This window comes from Cetorhinus maximus, chromosome 6 (genome assembly GCF_964194155.1).
Source record: "Cetorhinus maximus chromosome 6, sCetMax3.hap1.1, whole genome shotgun sequence".
Lineage (NCBI taxonomy): Eukaryota > Metazoa > Chordata > Chondrichthyes > Lamniformes > Cetorhinidae > Cetorhinus > Cetorhinus maximus.
Genome location: NC_135884.1, coordinates 158,176,193 through 158,192,451, shown reverse-complemented (window position 1 = coordinate 158,192,451; position 16,259 = coordinate 158,176,193). Strand labels below are relative to the sequence as shown.

Below are 16,259 nucleotides of genomic sequence, written 5' to 3'. Positions count from 1 at the left end.
ACCATGGAACACTAACAGTACTATGCATCTTCACCATGGAACACTAACAGTACTGTGCATCTTCACCATGGAACACTAACAGTACTGTGCATCTTCACCATGGAACACTAACAGTACTATGCATTTTCACCATGGAACACTCTAACAGTACTATGCATCTTCACCATGGAACACTAACAGTACGATGCATCTTCACCATGTAGACTGCGGTAGTTCAAGGCAGTGTCTCACCACCACGTTCTCAAAGGCAATAAATTCTGGTCTTGCCGGCGGAGCCCACATCGCATGAATGAATAGAAAAGGTCCCTGTTACTCTGGCCTCTCCAGTCACACTGAAACACTGTCACCTCTCCTAACAGCACAAAACTGTTTCAAAAGTCATGAATAAAACACAAAAAAGGGCACAAAAAGTAAAATGGATCATTTTATTCATATACATGTACAGAGAAGCACCACTGCAGGTCCAGTGCAGATACAATCCTTTGTCTATAATACAGGTTGGGTAATGCCCGAGGAAAGCTCTCTCTAGTGGAGTTTTTCACCCACTCACTTTGGTATTTCAGTGATTGAAGGGAATTGCTGGCGACAGTCAGTTTCAAAAATAGAATTTTGTTGGCAATAGAGATTGTTCCTTAATTCTCAGGAGCTGATTGCATTTCTAATGAATATGAAGCTTCCAACCAGACAGCTCTGTTCTACACACAATGTCAGAACAAAGCAGCTTTCTCCCAGGGCCACTGTTCAATTTACAACCCTCTGGCTAAACATGCGTCTTTGAAATGCCTTGGGACTTTTTCTGTCTACATATATGTGCTATATAACTAGAAGTTGTCTTCACCACTGGTGTCACTACTACTCATTAGCGAATGGGCAGGCTGTTCCTATTCACTCAGCCGTCCATCCACACTTGTATTGTTCATTTACAATGAAAACATTACAACTAGATGCAAAGTCGTAGGTTGCTTTCCCAACTGAAAATTATTACATGGTCACCCTGTGGGCTAGAGCTCAATTTCTGCAGCACACACATTTAAAGTGAGGCTGGGATAGTTACCTGAGTGACAGGTGATGTGATGGTGTGAAACCAAACTGTTCAATGACAGCACTGAACAGGTCAAGCATGCAGTGCAGGTCGGGAGACGTGTAAAGTGCAGAGTCAATGTAGTGTTAAACATGGTGCAAAGCAGCCTTCGGCCTACAGGAAGGTGCCGGGAGCAAGCGTGGAATCTAGAGGTTCCTGCTTGAGCACAGGTTGGAAATTACATTGAATATTGGGCCCATTTTGCCGATGACATATCTTGCCCAAGTTTTCTCCCAATCTTATTAGAAAAACTCAAATTTAAAGTGAGCATAAATCAGCGTAAACAGCCAGGGTGATCAAGCAGCAAAAGCACAATAGCATTTTGTCATTAAGTAGTAAACTAGCATTTAGCTATTATTCATGTACATTGGGCACAGTTTATCATGTTAAGTGGGGAAGCTTTGCAATTTTTAAATGTGACATATTTATACTATAACTCCATTTATGATAGAAAATACAAAGCAGGTCTCAGTGAGGGGAAATACTTAAAAATTGCAAGCACCAGAAAAATGACCGTTTCCTGAAGATCCTGAAAATCTGGTGGCAACGTTAAAAGAACCTTGAGCAATCAGAGCTCTCTGCTCCCCACCCCGAGTTCCTGCACCCCCTGTCCCAGCAGTGAACAGTCTCCTGTCCCCGCCTCAGGCTCCCACACCCTCCCCAGTAATATTGCATGGTTAGCGGGCTGGAGTGTGGTCAGAATTTGCTGCATTGATCTGTAGTTGAAGTGTTCAACTCTGCAAATTTGAGAGATTTGCATATTCTAAAAACATGGCTTAAAAGAATGGTCACAGACAGAGCCAGCTGTCACAAGGTCTCTCTGAAGCCAGTGTTAAATACGTACAAATATTCAGAACACTTCAGCAATCTCCAAATTCTCCACCAGTCAGCAGATCTTGCCATTGGTTTTCAGCATCAAGCAACTCAGCAGTGGGGGCTCACAAGATCTTATTTTCAATTCTCGCTTTAAAAACACAGAAAATCTATGGCACAGAAGGCAGCCACCCAGCTCATCCTGTCTCTGTCACCCATACTTGAATTTGTGTAAATGCTGAAAGCAGCTGGCTGGATTCAAGACCTTGACCCAATATACAAAGCACCTGGCTCTCCTCCCACTGGACCAACACACATTGTACACAAACCTAATGTCCCCTCGTTGATAAACTGCCCTCACAATTAACAGTCAGCCTTAAGCACAGAATGAGATATCTATATAGTATATACTATTAGCATCATTGATCTATCGACATTTGGCATTATTGAATAGGGTGGAGGGGCAGGGGGAGGTGGGAAAGGGGCAGGGGGAGGTCTTGTATCTTATAAATCGTGCTGCAGAATTCAAGTATGGGTGACAGAGACAGGATGAGCTGGGTGGCTGCCTTCTGTGCCATAGATTTTCTGTGCTTCTAAAGCGAGAATTGAAAATAAGATCTTGTGAGCCCCCACTGCTGAGTTGCTTGATGCTGAAAACCAATGGCAAGATCTGCTGACTGGTGGAGAATTTAGAGATTGATGAAGTGTTCTCAATACCTGTATGTACTTAACACTGTCAGGGGGCGGCAAGAAAGGGGCAGGGATTGAGGATAGTGTGAAGACATATGTCCCACTTCCAATTCTCGCCATGATAAATAGGGACATGTTGATCAGAGGCTGACACTGTGTTGGGAAAAGGGAGGAGAATTTTTTCGGAAGATATTGGTAGCAGTTGCCCCAGAGGAGGGGGAGTGTTTTGAGGAGGGGAGGGGGGTGCTTTCTCTCCCACCCAGTGGGCCAGTCACAGCCTGCACATCTCATTTAGGTGAAGCTACTCCAGCCTCATTTCCAATGGCCAACAACCTGGAATGACTCACGAGAATCTGTCCTACAGTTGGACAGTACCGAGACCCCAGACACATTGACCGTTGCTCCTCTCAGCATACCATACATTAAATGTAAGGAAACACTAAGGACAACACAGAGGCCTTAAGGCTACTGAGTAATTTCACTGTTTTGCCCACTTTGTAGATAAAAACACTTAAGTTCATGCTGGATATTCATGCTCCCTCAAGCAGCAGGCCAATCAGTTCACATCAGATGTAGATGTGACAATAGCTGCACTGCCAGGCTGCCCAAGGACATTTGCAGCACGTTAAAGATGAGCTATACGAGCAGACATGTAGAACTCTTCAGTCAAAGTTATTAGACTAACATAATTACAGGAACAGTTTCAGGTCACTTACCCTTTTTGCTGGTTTAAGTGACACAACACTGTGCTCACTTTAGTTCTTCTGTTCCAAACAGGGAACAGTGCCCCAGGGTTGGAAGGTATTACACCAATAACAGGGATAACACCAGAACCAGCTAGCATCACATGTTACCAAGATCTTTTAAACCAAATTACAAAACTATATGCTCCAAAGTTAAAACTGTGTTATATTCACAGTAAAAACTTAATGTACAATCATAAAAATTCTGTGAAGTTCAGTTAATAACAAAAAGGCACATTTGGCAACAAACAGCAATATCAAGAGGTCTCTTGATGAGACTCAATAATCATACATGAGATTCCTCCCATTCTTACAAGAGCTGTGGCCTCCCACCAGTCCCGATCTTTGTGCTCTTGCAGGTTACATTCCCCGAGATGCAGCAATGGTCTTTGGTTTTGATGAGTGCAGCGATCCAAAGGTCCCTCCTGATGATTACTTCCTTCCTCACACTAGGAGTCCCATCCGGGTCACTTTGGCTGAGAGAAATGAATGTATAACAAAGACTACAGGCTTTGGGCATGAATGCAAGTCCAGGTGCTGAAAAAGATGGAGAAAGTCATGAGATATATACAGACATCAGCAGAGACAAACTTACAACAGTAACAAAGGTGGGGAAGGGAGTGATCAATACATAGAATCACACAGCACAGAAACAGGCCATTTGGCCCAATCAAGATAAAGTCCCAGTGTCTCGAAGCTGTTGACCTGGAGTTCCCTCGTGTGAAGACAGGCCACTGGTCCCAGTGGATGCCTGGATCTTCTCACCAACTCTCAGCTTCGCAGGTCCAAATGCAGACTGGTCGCACTCAGATGAGGGTTCTTTGGCTACAAGTTGATAGCCACACACAAATTTAGGCAAGGTAGAGAGAGGGAGTCAGTCAGGGTAGCCTTCTTTCCTAAGTTGTTCTCCAACAAGACTGCCTTCAAAACAAGCAAGTTTCCACCTCCCTCCCCACCCACCCTCTCTCCCTCGGGGCTGCCTTTTTTGCCTCCCAGCTTTTTATTAAGTAAAATTCTTTGCAGTTCAACACACAAACAAGTAGTACCATAAAGGTCAGATGATTTCCTGCAGGCCGCCTGCTTGTTGACTGTCCAAGGTGAACTTATGACCTTCTTAATGAAAAAAATCCCAGGTTACCATCCACATGTCCAGATCATGCTAAATCTTTCCATTTTGTAAAAGAAAACTTTAGTCTTGGGAGATATGATTCCCCTAATTTCACTGCAGATTTCTGGGTCCAACTGCCCCTCCTGGCCTGGTGGGCCATATCATGCACCCACTGACCTCCTTCCTGTACATCTCCTATCCTGATCACCAGAGTCCAACTGACCAAACTGGGAGTTCTTTTTCACAGAACTACACCGTTACTCATTTGTCTATCTCATCTCTACAAAGTAAATTGTATCTGTGTTATTACTAAACCAGGTCTGCCCATGACATCACTGCCCTCTCCGCGTCAACAATCTCTAATTAAACATCAGAAGACTGTCCATAATTTTCTAGAAGCTAATGGTAAGCATGAACTGGTTTCACTTAGAACTTCTTAAAGTCCTGTGACATCAATCAGGGCTTAACAGAAACACAGTGGAACTCCACTGACTATCACAGGATGAATGCATTAATGGAATGGGACTGAGTAAAGGAATTGAGAACATTCTCATTTTGATCACTGGTTATTTGATCCAATAAGCCTCATCTCCCCATCCAGAGTTCGTTTTGGACTCCCACCCACCTGCTGATCCTCTACTTTCAAGGACACCATCTGCTAGAGAAAGGAAATCAAACAGTGGTATTGATGTATCAGGAGTAAACAGGATCAGACTGAACAGGAACAGCCCTCAACACTGGCCAAATAGCCCAGTCTCCAACATGATGAATAGTCACCTGAATGAGATGCCAGAAGACAGCTGGCATCTGCGGAGCTGAACTTCAATGAGGGTCAAGTGTTTCAGTACAGGAGAGTAAGTAGGGAATGCAAAGGAAATTCAGAATTTCAGTCCAGAGGAGGACATTCAGCCGATCATACCTGTGCCAGGACTGATGAATGGGACTCTCAAACCTTGTTGTTAATGTGGCACAGTCTAAATCAGCATCTCTACTGGTCACTCACATCTCAAACAAGGCAAGACTGATTGAGAACAAATATGCTGCTGCTTCTCTCTGGCAGGAAATGGTGCAAGTTCTCAACCTTCAAAGAAAATAAAAAGTAAGACTGGACCATACAGCCCTTGAGCCTGCTCCACCATTCATTAGGATCATGGCAGATCTTCAGCTTAAACTCCATTTTCCCACCTGCACCTCACCATTCTTGATTCCCTGAGAGAAAATATGTCTATCTCAGCCTTAAATATATTCAACAATGAAACATCCACAGCCCTCTAAGGTAGAGATTCCAAAGATTCACAACCATTTGAGTGAAGAAATTTTCAGCTCAGTCCTAAATGATCAGCTCATCATCCAGAGATGGTTTGCCATTGTTCTAGATTTCCCAGCCAGGGGAAACAACCTCAGTGTCTAGAGTTTCAGAATCTTGTATGTTCCAATGAGATCTCTCATTCTTCTAAACTCCAGAGAATATAGGTTCAATTTACTCAGCCTCCATCATAGGGCAAACCTCTTATCCCAAGGACCATTCCAGAGAACCTTCACCATACTGCCTCCAAGTATATTGTTCAGTTAAGTGTATTGTTCCATAAGTTTGGAGACCAAAACTGCACACAGTATTCCAGGTGTGGTCTCACCAAAGTCCTATACAATTGTAGCAGGACTTCTTTATTCCCGTACTTCAATCCTCTTGTAATAAAGGTCAACACTCCATTTGCTTGTCCAATTGCTTGCTGCACTTGCACGCTAACTTTCTTTGTTTCTTGGACGCATATACCCAAGTTCCTTCAAACATAACATTTACAATTTCCACACCTTTTAAAAAAGAAGATTCTGTTTTCTAGTCTTATGATCAAGTGAATAGGCAATAGTGGTGTTGTCACTGGGCTAGTAATCCAGAGACCCAGGGTAATGCTCTGGGGGCCTGGGTTCGAATCCCACCATGGCAGATGGTGACATTTGAACTCAATAAAAATCTGGAATTAAAAGTCTAATGATGACCATGAAACCATTGTCAATTGTCGTAAAAACACACCTGGTTCACTAATGTCCTTTGGGGAAGGAAATCTGCTATCCTTACCTGGTCTGGCCTACATGTAACTCCAGTCCCACAGCAATGTGGTTGACTCTTAAATGCCCTCTGAAATGGCCTAGCAAGCCACTCAGTTGTATCAAACCACTAAAAGGTCTAAAAGGAACGGAACTGGACGGACCACTCGGAAACAACAACGGCAAACTCAGCCCCATCAACCCTGCAAAGTCCTCCTTACATCATGGGCTAGTGTCAAAATTGGGAGAGCTGTCTCCCTAGTTTCCCTCAACTAGTCAAGCAACAGACACGGAATCATACATTACAGACACCAGCACCAGCCCTGCAGAGGTGGCAGCACAGTGGTATACAGTCGGGAGGGAGTTACCCTGGGAGTCCTCAACATCGACTCCGGGCCCCATGAACTCTCATGGCATCAGGTCAAACATGGGCAAGGAAATCTCCTGCTGATTACCACGTACTGCCCTCCCTCAGCTGATGAGTCAATGCTCCTCCATGTTGAACATCAATTGGAGGAAGCAGAGGGTGGCAAGAGCGCAGAATGTACTCTGGGTGGGAGACTTCAATGTCCATCACCAAGAGTGGCTCGGTAGCACCACTACAGACCGAGCTGGACGAGTGCTAAAGGACTTAGCTGCTAGACTGGGTCTGCGGCAGGTGGTGAGGGAACCAGCAAGAGGGAAAAGTGTACTTGACCTCAACCTCAACCTGCCTGCCGCAGATGCATCAAGTATCGGCAGGAGTGATCACTGAACAGCCCTTGTGGAGGCAAAGTCCTGTATTCACATTAAGGATACCTCCATTGTGTTGTGTGGCACTATCACTGTGCTAAATGGGATAGATTTTGAACAGATCTACCAACTCAAGACTGGGCATCCATGAGGCTCTGTGGGCCATCAGCAGCAGCAGAATTGTACTCAAACACAATCTGTAACCTCATGGCCCGGCATATCCCCCACTCTACCATTCCCACCAAGCCTGGGGATGTTATGATCCCAGCTGATGTTGCTACTGGACAATTCAGGTCCCAGGGTGGAATCTAGCTTAATAGATCCTAACTTTTATTTTTTGCTTAGAATCATGGAGGGCAGCTACTGAATAGAGTCCCAGGAGTCGGCTGATAAACTTATACCAAAAGAATAAAACATTTATTAAACAAGATTAACTATATTACAATACTCCTTCACTCACAACTATATCTTTACAGATAAATACAGATTTGTAAGGGTAACACAAGTTACAAAAGATATCTTATAATCTAATGTTCACAGTAAGTACACAGTCCACGTAAACCAATGAGTGACCTGTGGTCAGACACACCACACTCTGAAACCAAGTGACAGCTGCCACCCCAAACAGATGCTATAGGTCCCTCATCAACTCCCCCCAGACACTTGTCACACTGAGCCAACTAGTCTCACTGAACTCCGTCTTTCACACAAGGGTTTTCAATCTCCACTCTCCAAGAACTCACTTTAGAATCTTCTCCCAAACAACGCTTTCTCTGATGCCTTCCACAAGGGTCCACCTCCAGGGTTTTGTACTCTCCTTTCAATGTTCCTCTCCCCTGGATCGCCACATGCTTCCTTCCACTCACTCTCTCACTGACTCTGCCATGCCAACAGAAAACCACTGCTTTACATGCTTATAATAAAGAGTTACAGACCTTAGAGTGTCTCCTTGGATCTTCTGGCCTCTTGCAAGCCTATTTTGCCTGGAGTTTGCTTCCTGCAGCTTTCTCTTTTTTAAGCTTGGAGCCTTTCTCTGCTCCTCACTCTTAACTTCACATAAAATCTTGCCAGATTCCTGTTCTTTGACTTGAAGGTCCTCTTGGGGTTTTCTCCTATCCCACTCCCTGGTTTTGGGATTTCTTTCTTAGTTTTTTGGAACCTGCTTCCTTCAGTTCCCTCTCCTGTATCTAGCTTCTGCTGGCAACTCCTTCCGACTGAACTCAAACTACTTTCGGTTTCTGTGTGTCTGGGTGGGACCTCTCCCTCTGACCCCTATTGCTAGGCAATGGCAGTTTTTTTTCTACCTTGTTTGTTTTAACTCCTGGCACACCTAAAAATGAGGTGTCAATCTGGTGAAGCTACAACACAGGACTACTTGCATGCCAAACACCATAAGCAGCAAGTGATAGTCAGAGCCAAGTGATTCCACACCAACGGATCTGATTCAAGCTCTGCAGTCCTTCCACATTCAGTAGTGAATAGTGATGCACAATTAAACAGCTACTGGAGGAGGCTTCACAAATGTCTCCGCCCTCAACGATGGAGGAGCCCAGCACATCAGTGCCAAAGATAAGGCTGAAGCATTTGCAACAATCTTCAGCCAGAAGTGCCAAGTGGATGATGATCCATCTCGGCCTACTCTGGAGGTCCCCAGCATCACAGGTGCCAGTCTTCAGCCAATTCGATTCACTTTATGTGATATCAAGAAATGGCTAAAGGCACTGGATACTGCGAAGGCTATAGGCCCTGACAATATTCCGGCAATAGGTACTGAAGGCCTGTGCTCCAGAACTTGCTGCACCCCTAGCCAAGCTGTTCCAGTACAGCTACAACAATGGCACCTATCTGGAAATGTGGAAAATTACCCAGATATGTCCTGTACACAAAAAGCAGGATAAATCTAACCCAGCCAATTACCTCCCAGTCTACTCTCGATCATCAGTAAAGTGAAGGAAGGGGTCATCAACAGTGCTATCAAGCAGCACTTGCTTTGCAATAACCTGCTCACTGACACTCAGTTTGGGTTTAATCAGGGCTACTCAGCTCTTGACCTCATTACAGCCGTGGTTGAAACATGGACAAAAGAGCTGAACTCCCGAGGTGAGGTGAGAGTGACTGCCCTTGACATCAAGGCAGCATTTGACCGAGTGTGGCATCAAGGAGCCCTAGCAAAACTGGAGTCCATGGGAATCAGGGGGAAAACTCCCCGCTGTTTAGAGTTATAACCTAGTACAAAGGAAGATGGTTGTGGTTGGAGGTCAGTCATCTCAGCTCCAGGACATCATTGCAGGAGTTCCTCAGGGTAGTGTCCTCGGCCCAACCATCTTCAGCTGCTTCAATGAACTTCCTTCTATCATAAGATTAGAAGTAGGGATGTTCGCTGATGATTGCACAATGTCCAGCACCATTGGCAATTCAGATACTGAAGCAGACCATGTCCAAATGCAGCAAGACCTGGACAGTCAGTGCAGTCACTGCAACTCAGAAGGGGATCGAGACGGACTCTTGCACTCAACAGGAGAAAGAGCATCCAATAGAGGGCGGTAGTGAGAAGTGACTGAAGCATTCTGGGAGAAGTCAGTGCAGTCACCGCAACTCAGAAGGGGATCGAGGAGGACCTACTGTCAAACAACGGAATAGCCCCAAACATTACATTGCTGTAGTGTTTCCATCCCTCCCTCCTCCTCAAACCAAAAAAAAGAGAGAGAGAGGGAGAGGCAGTACCTTCAGGAGTGCACCAGACCAGCGAGGGACACTCTTCTGAAAGTGGATTTTAAAAAAAGCAGCTGATTGGTGAGTAAATCCTGGTGAGTTTTTTTTTCAATCTATTAAAGTAGTTCATTGCTTAAAACTGAGGTAGGAGTTAAAAAAAAAAGTATAGAGTAGTACTGTACAAGTATAATTAGTCAAGAAACATGGTTTCTAGCTAACATAAATAAGGCCCCGAGCTAGCGTATTTTTTAAGGGAGTAACTAGCTTAATCAAGAAGGACGTCATGGCAGGAGAACTCAGATCCGTGATATGCTCCTCCGGCAGGATGTGGGAAATGAAGGACGCTTCCAGAAATCCCTGGTGACCATGTGTGCGGAAGGTGTGTCCAAATGCAGCTTCTAGCTAACCGGATTTCGGAGCTGGAGCTGCAGGTGGACTTGTTGTGGAGCATCTGCGATGCTGAGCAAGTCGTGGATAGCACGTTTAGCGAGGTGGTCACACCGCAGGTGAAGATTACACAGGCAGAAAGGGAATGGGTGACCATCAAGGACAGTAAAAGACTCAGGAAGGTAGTGCAGGAGTCCCCTGTGGTCATCCCCCTCTCTAACAGATACACCGCTTTGGATACTGTTGGAGGGGGAATGGCCTCTCAGGGGAAAGCAGCAACAGCCAAGTTCACGGCACCGTGGGTGGCTCTGCTGCTCAGAGGGGTGGGAGGAAAACAAGTGGCAGGGCTATAGTGATAGGGGATTCGATAGTTAGGGGCACAGACAGATGCTTCTGTGGTTGCAAACGTGAATCAAGGATGGTATGTTGCCTCCCTGGTGCCAGGGTTCAGGATGTCACGGAGCGGCTGCAGGACATTCTGGGGAGGGAAGGTAAACAGCCAGTGGTTGTGGTACACATTGGTACCAACAATATAGGTAAACGAAGGGATGAGGACCTGCAAGCTCAGTACAGGAAGTTAGGAGATAAATTAAAATGCAGGACCTCAAATGTAGTAATCTCAGGATTACTCCCAGTTCCATGTGCTAGCGAGAGCAGGAATAAGAGGATAGACCAAATGAACACGTGGCTGGAGAGATGGTGTAGCCGGGAGGGATTCAGATTCTTGAGGCACTGGGACCGGTTCTGGGGAAGGTGGGACCTGTACAAACCGGATGGGCTGCACCCAGGCAGAGCTGGGACCAGTGTCCTTGCGGGGGCTTTTGCTAGTTCTGTTGGGGAGTATTTAAACTAGTGTGGCAGGGGGATGGGATCCCAGGAGTAGGATCAGATAGGTCAGATTCAGATCAGAAAAATGGAGGTAGAACATTAGCTGGGGACATTGTGATAGACATGGAGTTACAGGAGAAGCAAAGTTTAAAAAGTGTCCAGCAAGGGAAATTGACGGGGTTAAACAGTTTATACTTCAATGCAAGGAGGATTACAAACAAGGTGGATGAGTTAAGGGCACAGGTAGACACATGGCAGCAGGATGTCATTGCTATAACGGAGACCTGGCTAAAGGAGGGACAAACCTGGCATCTTAATGTCCCTGGTTATAGAGTTTTCAGACACGATAGAGTAGGAGATAAAAAAGGAGGGGAGGGGGGGTAGCACTAATGGTTAAAGAATCATTTCCATTGTGAGAAGGGATGATATACTAAATGGGTCAACAAATGAGGCTTTATGGATTGAGCTTAGAAATAAAAAAGGGGGCAGTCACACTACTGGGAGTATACTACAGACCCCCAAATGATGAAAGGGAGATAGAAGAACAAATATGTAGGCAAATTTCTGCTTGTAAGGACAAGAGGGCAATAATAGTAGGAGACTTCGACTATCCTAATATCAACTGGGATTCAAACAATATAAGGGGCACCGAGGGAGAAAAATTCATTCAGTGTGTCCAGGAAAATCTTTTCAACCAATTAGTGACAAACCCAACGAGAGGAGATGCAATTCTAGACCTAGTCTTGGGGAACAAAGAAGGGCAAGTGGGTGAAGTGACAGTTGGCGACCATATCGGGGACAGTGATCACAATTCAGTTAGATTTAGCATTACCATGGAAAAGGACAGAGATAAGGCAGGAGTAAAAGTCTTGAACTGGGGGAAGGCAAATTTTGCAGAAATGAGAAGGGACTTGGCTGAGGTGGACTGGACAGCACTGCTGGAGGATAAAACAGTGGAAAACCAGTGGGAAGCACTAAAAAGCGAGATCCTAATTGTACAAAGTAGACATGTCCCCTACAAAAATAAGAGTGGTACTGCCAAATCTAGACCCCCCTGGTTGTCTAGAGGAATACAGGGGAAGATCAAACAGAAAAAGAAAGCGTACGATAGGCACAAAGAACTAAGCATTGCAGATAGCCGAGATGATTATAGGAAGTGCAGGGACGAAATTAAAAAGGAAATCAAAGAGGGGACATGAAAAAAGATTAGCAAGTAAAGTTAAAGATAACCGAAAGATGTTTTACCAATACATTAATGCTAAAAGGTTAGTTAAGGAAAAAGTGGGACCTATTAGAGATGAAGATGGAAACTTGTGTGCAGATGCAGAGGCTGTGGGAAGGGTTTTGAATGAATATTTTATCTCTGTGTTTACAAAGGAAAGGGAGGATGTAGATATAGTAGTCCAGGAGGAACACTGCGAGATATTGGACAGGATAGTCATAAAGAGAGAGGAAGTACTCGAAAGGTTGAAATCCTTGAAAGTTGATAAGTCACCAGGGCCAGATGGATTGTTTCCGAGGCTGCTGAAGGAAGTCAGGGAGGAGATAGCAGATGCTCTGAGGATGATTTTCCAATCTTCGCTAGATACAGCGGAGGTACCAGAAGACTGGAGAAATGCAAACGTAGTTCCATTGTTTAAAAAGGGATCAAAGGAAATGCCAAACAATTATCAGCCAGTTAGTCTTACATCAGTGCTGAGCAAATTAGTAGAATCAATCCTGAGAGATAGGATTAACTGTCATGTGGAAAGGCATGGACTAGTCAGGGATGGTCAGCATGGATTTGTTAAAGGAAGGTCTTGCCTCACAAATTTGATTGAATTCTTCGAGAAAGTGACAAGAAGGGTTGATGAAGGTGGTGCAGTGGATGTTGTGTACATGGATTTTAGCAAGGCATTTGACAAGGTCCCACATGGCAGATTGGTCAGGAAAGTAAAAGCCCATGGGATTCAGGGTAATGTGGCAAACTGGATAAAAGGGTAATGGTCGATGGATGCTCTTGCGAATGGAAAGTTGTCTCAAGTGGTGTTCCACAGGGCTCGATGTTGGGACCCTTGCTGTTTGTGTTATATATTAACGATTTGGGCGTGAACGTGGGGGGCACGATTGGGAAATTTGCAGATTACACAAAGATTGGCCAAGTAGTGGATAGTGTAGAGGATAGCCATAATCTCCAAAACGATATAGATGGGTTGGTGGAGTGGGTAGTAAAGTGGCAGATGGATTTTAACATAGAGCAGTGTGAGGTCGTACAGTTAGGGAGGTCAAACAGTTACAGGGATTACAAAATAAATGGGAATATACTAAGAGGGGTAGATGAAGTGAGAGATCTTGGCATACAAGTACTCAGGTCCCAGAAGGCAGCAGTTCAAGTAGACAAGGTTGTAAAGAAGGCATATGGAATGCTCTCTTTCATTGGCAGAGGTATAGAATATAAAAGTAAGGATATAATGTTGGAATTGTATAAAACACTGGTGAGGCCACAACTGGAGTACTGTGTGCAGTTCTGGTCACCACATTACAGGAAGGACGTAATAGCTCTGGAGAGAGTGCAGAGGAGGTTTACAAGAATGTTGCCAGGGTTAGAAAAGTGTAGCTACGAGGAGAGATTGGATAGGTTGGGATTATTTTCCTTAGAATAAAGAAGGCTGAGAGGTGACTTGATTGAGGTGTACAAAATTATGAGGGGAATAGGTAGAGTGGACAGGATAAAATTGTTTCCCTTGGTGGAGAATTCTAGAACCAGGGGACATAGATTCAAGATAAGTGGCAGAAGGTGTAGGGGGGACATGAGGAAGAACTTTTTTATGCAGAGGGTAGTGGGTGTCTGGAATTCACTGCCCAAGTTGGTGGTAGAGGCAGAAACTCTAAACTCTTTTAAAAAGTACCTGGATCTGCACCTTAAGTGCTGTAAGCTGTAGGGCTATGGGCCGGGTGCAGGAAGGTGGGATTAGAAAGGGCACCTGGTTGTCCTTGGGCTGGCATGGACAAGATGGGCCGAATGGCCTCCTTCTGTGCTGTAACTTTTCTATGGTTCTATATCCAGGCTTGGGCTGACAAGTGGCAAGTAACATTTGCGGCACACAAGTGTCAGGCAATGAACATCTCCAACAAGAAAGAATCCAGCCATCGCCCCTTGATGTTCAATGGCATTACCATCGCTGAATACCCCAATATCAACATCCTGGGGGTTACCATTAACCAGAAACTGAATTGGACCAGCCATATAAATACTCTGGCAACAAGAGCAGGTCAGAGGCTAGGAATCCTGCGCGAGTAACTCACCTCCTTACTCCCTAAAGCCTATCCACCAAATACAAGTCAGGAGTGTGTTGGAATACTCCTCACTTGCCTGGATGAGTGCAGCTCCAACAACATTCAAGAAGCTTGACACCATCCAGGACAAAGCCACCCACTATTTTGGCACCACATCCTCAAACATTCACTCCCTCCATCACCAACTGACAGTGGCAGCAGTGTGTACCATCTACAAGATGCACTACAGAAACTCACCAAACCTCCTTAGGTGGCACTTTCCAAACCCACTAGCACTACCATCTAGAAGGACAAGGGCAGCAGATAGATGGGAACACCACCACCTGGAAGTTCCCCTCCAAGCCACTCACCATCCTGATTTGGAAATATATCACTGTTCCTTCATTGACGCTGGGTCAAAATCCTGGAACTCCCTTCCTAACAGCACTGTGGGGGTACCTACACCACATGGACTGCAGCGGTTCAAGAAGGCTGCTCACCATCAGCTTCTCAAGGGCAATTAGGGATGGGCAACAAATGCTGGCCTAGTCAGCAATGCCCACATCCCATGAATGAATACAAGAAAAAAAATCACACATTTCCCCACATTATACTCCATCTGCCACTGTTGCCCACTAATGTAACTTGTATCTGTTTGCAACCTTTGTGTCCTCCCCACAGCTTACATTCCCATCTAGCTTTGCATTATCAGAAAATTTTGAGACATTACTCTGTCTCTACATTTTAGTCATTAAAATGGATTGTATTTGGCTGAGGCCCCAGTACTGACCCTTGCAGCACTCCACTAGTCACAGCCCGCCAACTTGAAAATACCCCATTTATCCCTGCCCTCTGCTTCCTGTCCATTAATCAATCCTCTATCTAAGCTAATATATCTCCTCCAACTCCATGAGACCTTATCTTGTGTATTAACCATTTATGTGGCATCTTATCGAATGCCTTTTGGAAATTCAAGTATGCTACAGCTACTGGATCCCCTTTATCTACCCTCCTAGTTACATCCTCAAAAACTCTTAAGGGTGGGCAGTAAATGCTGGCCTAGCCAGTGATGCCACATCCCATGAACAAATAGAAAAAAGATGCATTATTAAGAGTTTGAAGCGTAAAGGAAAATGGGACATTTTTTAAAAAACCTGGACATGGAACTGGAGTGATTTCTGTTGATACCAAGGACTTGTGTGTATATAGTGTTATATTGTTATGTTAATGCATGCATCAGGTAACGTAGTGGTGTAGTAAGTATAGGAGATCGTATGCGATGGGTTATTAAAATGAAGCCATCTTTTAGGATTATGACGGTTCATTTTCCAATAAGGAGAGGGTTGTCATGAAGCTATTAATGTATAGAATATTATTGGAAAATATTTTTCTTTTAAAATAGAGGTTTAGTCTGTGGGTGTGTCTTAATTGGATTAAAGCCAGCTAGCCTGGGTGCTTTGATGTGTACTAGTTTTGATACGAAAGGGAGGTAACGTGTATTTGCATTTTTTGAACAGAGCATTTAATAAATTTGTCAAACATGATTTCCTCTTCATAAAACCAAGCTGACTTTGTCTGATCACACTATGATTTTCTAAATGCATTGTTAAGACTTCCCTAACAACAGATTCCAGCATTTTCCCAATGACTGATATTAGGTTAACTGGTCTATAATTCTCTGTTTTCTCTCTCCCTCCTTTCTTGAATAGTGGTGTTACATTTATTAACTTCCAATCTGCTGCAACGTTCCAGAATCTAGGGAATTTTGGACAATCATAACCAGTGTATCCACCATCTCTGCAGCTATTACTTTTAGAACCCCACGATGCAGACCATCAGGTTTTGGGGATTTGTTGGATTTTAG

General features: G+C 44.5%; 1 protein-coding gene across 1 annotated transcript in view; it reads right to left on the bottom strand.

Moving 5' to 3' along the window:
- Positions 1–411: 411 nt before the first annotated feature.
- Positions 412–16,259, bottom strand: part of sntb2 (syntrophin, beta 2) — a 55,224-nt gene continuing 39,376 nt past the window's right edge. The window contains exon 7 of the mRNA XM_078544745.1: positions 412–3,864. Within this exon, the coding sequence (XP_078400871.1) occupies positions 3,772–3,864 (93 nt within the window). The 3' untranslated portion in view covers positions 412–3,771. The remainder of the gene's footprint in view (positions 3,865–16,259) is intronic.